At 41.7% G+C, this 5,000-nt stretch overlaps 2 protein-coding genes across 2 annotated transcripts in view; one reads left to right on the top strand and one right to left on the bottom strand.

Annotated features, from left to right (window-relative positions):
* LOC125289084 (basement membrane-specific heparan sulfate proteoglycan core protein-like) overlaps positions 1-5,000 on the top strand; it is a 947,802-nt gene that overhangs the window by 338,713 nt on the left and 604,089 nt on the right. The gene's annotated exons all lie outside the window — the stretch shown is intronic.
* ltb4r2a (leukotriene B4 receptor 2a) overlaps positions 2,451-5,000 on the bottom strand; it is a 23,757-nt gene continuing 21,207 nt past the window's right edge. Inside the window, exon 5 of the mRNA XM_048235968.1 lies at positions 2,451-4,096. Within this exon, the coding sequence (XP_048091925.1) occupies positions 3,748-4,096 (349 nt within the window). The 3' untranslated portion in view covers positions 2,451-3,747. The remainder of the gene's footprint in view (positions 4,097-5,000) is intronic.

The raw sequence follows: 5,000 nt of genomic DNA, 5'->3' as shown, positions 1-5,000 counted from the left end.
AAACACTCACCGAAAACACACTCTCATGGCTATTTAATGGCTATAATGGCTATATAATGGCTATTTTATCCATCTGAAGTGTCATCTGGATCAATACATATAGGTACCTATACATTTCCAAAATACGTTTTTTTTCATTCCTCTTTTTCGTCAACTTTAGCATAGGGGTGAATTATTATGACCGCCGGTCATATAGGTTTAGTCAGATTTTTCTTTTTTCTTTTTCGCATGTCTTTCGCATGTCTGACCGGGGTACACGAAACTTGGTGGGCATGTAACCCCACATGGATAGCATGGAACAGCTTTTTTTCGTTTTGATCTGTAGCCCTCCCGCTGGACTGGACCCCCCGAAAGGAGGGTAGGGCAGACACAGTTTTCTGTAAATATCTTGAGAACCGTAGGGCCTAGGATGACCAATTTTTTGCGTATGTTTGCCTCCAGGGGTCACGTAAACCCATTCCATATGCACACATGTGCATAAACAGATACACATGCACACACATACATTCACAGTAATCCTACGTATGACACATACTCACACAGTAGACATATATACGCATGCATGCACATGCACACACACAGGCACATAAACAGGCAAACACACAAGCACATGCACATGCACGCACACACACACACCCACACACACATAAACATAAACATGTACACGCACACATGCACACAATTCAAGAATTTCTCAGAATTATGAACAGGCATAATAGGGGTGGGGTTGTATAAAATGTATATTACATGTGAAATCTATGAACTAATCATGTTTTGGTACTTGTTGTCTAGCAGATACCAGTGAGAATTGAGTGTGAATAATGCAATTCAGTGAGACAGTTAGAATCATATATGCCTTTCAGCGTGACTTATTTTTGTGGAAAACATGTGCTGGACTGGGCGGCGGTCATATTTTGTACCGCTCTGCGGTACATCTAGTTTTTCAAGCCACTGTATATGTATGTTTGTATGTAGGTATGTATGTGTGTATGTATGTATGTACTGTATGTATGCAGTGGTGTAGTCTATGTGATACGCAGGACAACACAGTATACCCACTTAAAAAGCATCACCATCTCAGTATACCCACTTAAAATAGGCAAAGAAATGTATTAAGTAGGGCTGTCAAAATAACTGATTAATTTCGATTAATTAATTTGAGAAAAAATAACTGATTAAAAAAAATAACGCAGATTAATCGATTCCGTGTGACCTTTGACCCTGAGCCATTCTAGTCAGTAACCATTACACTGTAAAATGAAGGAGAGAGAAGAAAATGTGCTGCCTAGATCATTGATTGGAACATTTACTTTTAAAAAACGGCCTGATGTTGATAAAAATAAAATGTTGATTAAAATAAAGCCCTCTGCAATGTCTGCAGCAAGGAATTTGCACATCACCGGAGTTCATCAACTCTAAAGTCGCACAATGCAATTGACATTCAGGGGAGTGTTATTTTTATTATTTATTTTCATTGTGTCCCCTAGGTTATATCTGTGGCCTGAAATGCCTTGTATGTGAAAAAAAAACTTCTTCTACTTTTGAATAGATTTCCTCAGCATATTAGGTCATATCATAGATTATTATGGCCATTATTTGAACAGTGAAAATAATAATAAAAGAGTTTTTGAACTTTAATGTCACTAATGCTGATTATTCAATGATTCATTTGAATTTAAATATTTTAAATACTTTTACAGCAAAAATATATAAGCAATTAATTTAGATTAATTAATCACAAAGTATGTAATTAATTCGATTAATTTTTTTAATCGATTGACAGCCCTAGTATTAAGATTTGGGGTTGATCACAGTATATCCGCTACAGCTAACTACTACATCAGAGTATATCCTCTACAGCTAACTAGACTACACCGCTGCCCCGGTATGCCTTACCCTATAAAGGTAGTTGTTGCTTTTGTATTCATAATCTACTTTTGAAACTGACACAGACGTGCAAACTATCCTGTCAAGATTATGCATTCTAACATTTTATGGTTATGTCTACAGTTTTGCTTTTACAATGGGAGGGCACAGGCCTCCCCTGTGCAATGTTTGTCTTGCTAATAATAATGTGTGGTTATCAACAGCATCATTAACCCTCATCTTTCTGCACTTCTCTGTAGGAGCTGTGGTATCTAACGATAGAGTTTACACAGCCATGCATGCTCCCAAGCACGCACACACACACAAAACCCTGACACACACACACACACACACACACAGTGGTGTCCTGCAGAGAGAGAGTGCAGTTTTGCTAGACCAAACTTCTATGGTCTTAAAATTCATTACATGAACTTGTTTATGCATGACACACCATAGATGTTGAGGCTTTCCACTGAACATTATCACTCAACAAAGTAAATAGGAATGGGAATACTGTTGATGTGCATGTGTTCACATTGTCAGCTGAGGATGCTCCCCTTCACTCAACAAAAATCACATTTTCATCGCGTCTTACCACACTTTATTCAGTCTTTTACATAACTTTACAAAGTGCCGTTATTGGAGATGAATTTACAAAGTGGAGTTGATGGAGATAGAAGGGAGAGGAGGTAGAAGGAGGGAAGAAAGGAAGTGTATGGTCAGTTCATTTTAGGTGTCACAGTTTTCTGTGATTTTTAGGACACTACTGAGGAACATGGTAAACCCTCTGAGCATTTCACAGACAGGCTACATGGGCAATATGAAATATCAAGCATCGGTATGTGTCTGTTCCCTAAAATGTATGTATGTCTTTAGTCAGACATACTTTATCATATAGTATGTCTGAAGACAATGTTAATATAATTTCAAAACCATTCCAAATACCATCTGATGGAGGATCTAGAAGGTGGACAGAAAGGCTCTGACTGAAAGCCCAGGCATAATTTGGGAGTTAGTGGTGGGTCTTATATGGCACAGTTGTGGTTTTCATTTACAATTCTTTACCAGTTCCAATTCCCCAAGATGACTCCTCACTGCTGAACTCATATCTTTCCCCATGAGAATATACAGACAAAATGCCTCAAAAGAAATATTCACCAGAGGGCAAATAAGCTATGGGATAGATAGAGGAACTCTTAATATCCAACCTGGCAAACTCCAAACATTGAGTCATAGAAGCACTTGAGCAATCACTTACTCAAGTTAGCGGAAGCTTCAGACAGTGGTGGTAACTCAACAAAGTCTTACCACCTTTATCAGTCTGTACATACTGTAGCTCAAAAACAAATCTGGGCCTGACCTGCCTGATTGGCACTATATCAGCAGCTGCTAAGACCTATGACCTGAATGCTGCACGTTGGTGTGAGCTGAAGGCTCTTTGCGGTGGCCAAATACTGAACCATAGATTGATGAATACCATGTAAACCACATCATGCAACATTGCACCCGCAATTGTCAAAACAAAGGAAATGTCCACTCCAAGAACATGACGTAAATGGTTTAAAGCGACCACATGCCAGGTCAACTCATGAAGCCATAAAGTACGCACAAACAGCACACATGCAGACACACACAGACAGAGTGCTGGTACTTCTACTATTTGACGACAACACACACACACACACACGGCCACAAAGTCTGAAGAGGTATGTTCATTGCTTGTCATAGGTATTCAAATTTGTATTATTCCTAATATTCAAATTCTTTTGAGATTCTAAAGCTTTCACTAAACTCCATGCACTGACTGCCCCAACGAAAATAGGCAAAGCATGCCCAGTTGACGGGGTAAAGAAAAGCGCTTCAGGCCCATGAGTGTCTCTCTCATTTCCCGTTGCTTTGCTGCCCACTGACGCGATTGTGGGTGTTGGCGTGGGCGCTGGTGGTGGACTCTGACTCCCTGAGCTCCGTTCCTTCTTCCCCGTCATCATCCTCGGTCTCCAACGCCTCCTTGGCTTTCTTGTCCTTGTCGCGACTCTCGCGGCTGTTCTGCCGGCTCTTCCTGGAGGCCTCCAGGCGGCCGGTGGCCTCGAAGAGACGCGCCATGAAGCCCAGGCCCTCGCGGCGCATGTACGACTTGCCGGCGAAGGTGTAGAGGAGCGGATTCACGCTGCTGCTGATGAAGGCCAGAGTGGACGTCAGTGTCCGGCCGGTTTTCCAAAACTTGTTTAGTCTGGAGAGATAAACAGAGGTGATGAGAGAGAGTCGGGTAAGGGAAGGGGAGAGTGAAGGAGACAGAGAGGGAGGGGAAAAAAGTGTGCGTGTGTGTGTGTGTGTGTGGGAGGAAAGGATGAGGGAGTCAGAAAATGACCAAGGGAGAGAAAGAGGGATGGGTGATTGAGAGGGAAAAAGTGTGTGCATGTGTATGGGAGTAAGAAGAAAGTGTGAGTGTGGAGAAATGGAAGCGTCAGTGTTCTGTCAGGAAGACTCAATTTGTCATTCATTCATTACCTCCGACCAATCACCAGTCTGCATCAGTCCTTATAATGGACTTTGCACCTGGTTGTTGCTTTCAGGTGCCGATTTTCGATGTTCTGTATCCATGCTGGGTAGCTAGTTATTCACTTCGCCAAATCTTTTAACATGTAATGCAGTCCCAGTAGCTTACCTTACGTTCGCTTTCAAACTGTGTTGTTATCTCAGCGGACGCATCACCAAAGTCTCAGTGTTTCCACTAATGTAGTAGCTGTCATAAACGTCGGAGAGTAAGGTAGGCCACATTGCCACTTGTCCGGGTTGTCTTATCAACGGAAGGAGACAAGTTCCATGGCTTTTAAAGGTTTTCTCCTTTTCACCCTAGTCTCGTGTTAGATTAGTTGCTTAATGATGTTAACGCTTGTGTCGCTAATGTTACAATGCAATATGGTTGCTAAACTTTTCTGACGAAAATCATCGGACTTACGCTGTGACCACAAACACACGGAACCTTCTAAAACCTCAGTTGTTCCAGTTATCGACACTCGCTATGGTTTCCCTGACATGACACAGCTTTGTTAGGTCAAGATCCTAGGCAACTTGTCTTGCTGATCAGTTGTGTATAGAAGGCCAACAGGGCTGTGACGATGTGGGGTTTGGCA

The sequence above is a fragment of the Alosa alosa genome, chromosome 24 (genome assembly GCF_017589495.1).
Source record: "Alosa alosa isolate M-15738 ecotype Scorff River chromosome 24, AALO_Geno_1.1, whole genome shotgun sequence".
Classification (NCBI taxonomy): Eukaryota; Metazoa; Chordata; class Actinopteri; order Clupeiformes; family Clupeidae; genus Alosa; species Alosa alosa.
This window is presented reverse-complemented; position numbering and strand designations above follow the sequence as displayed.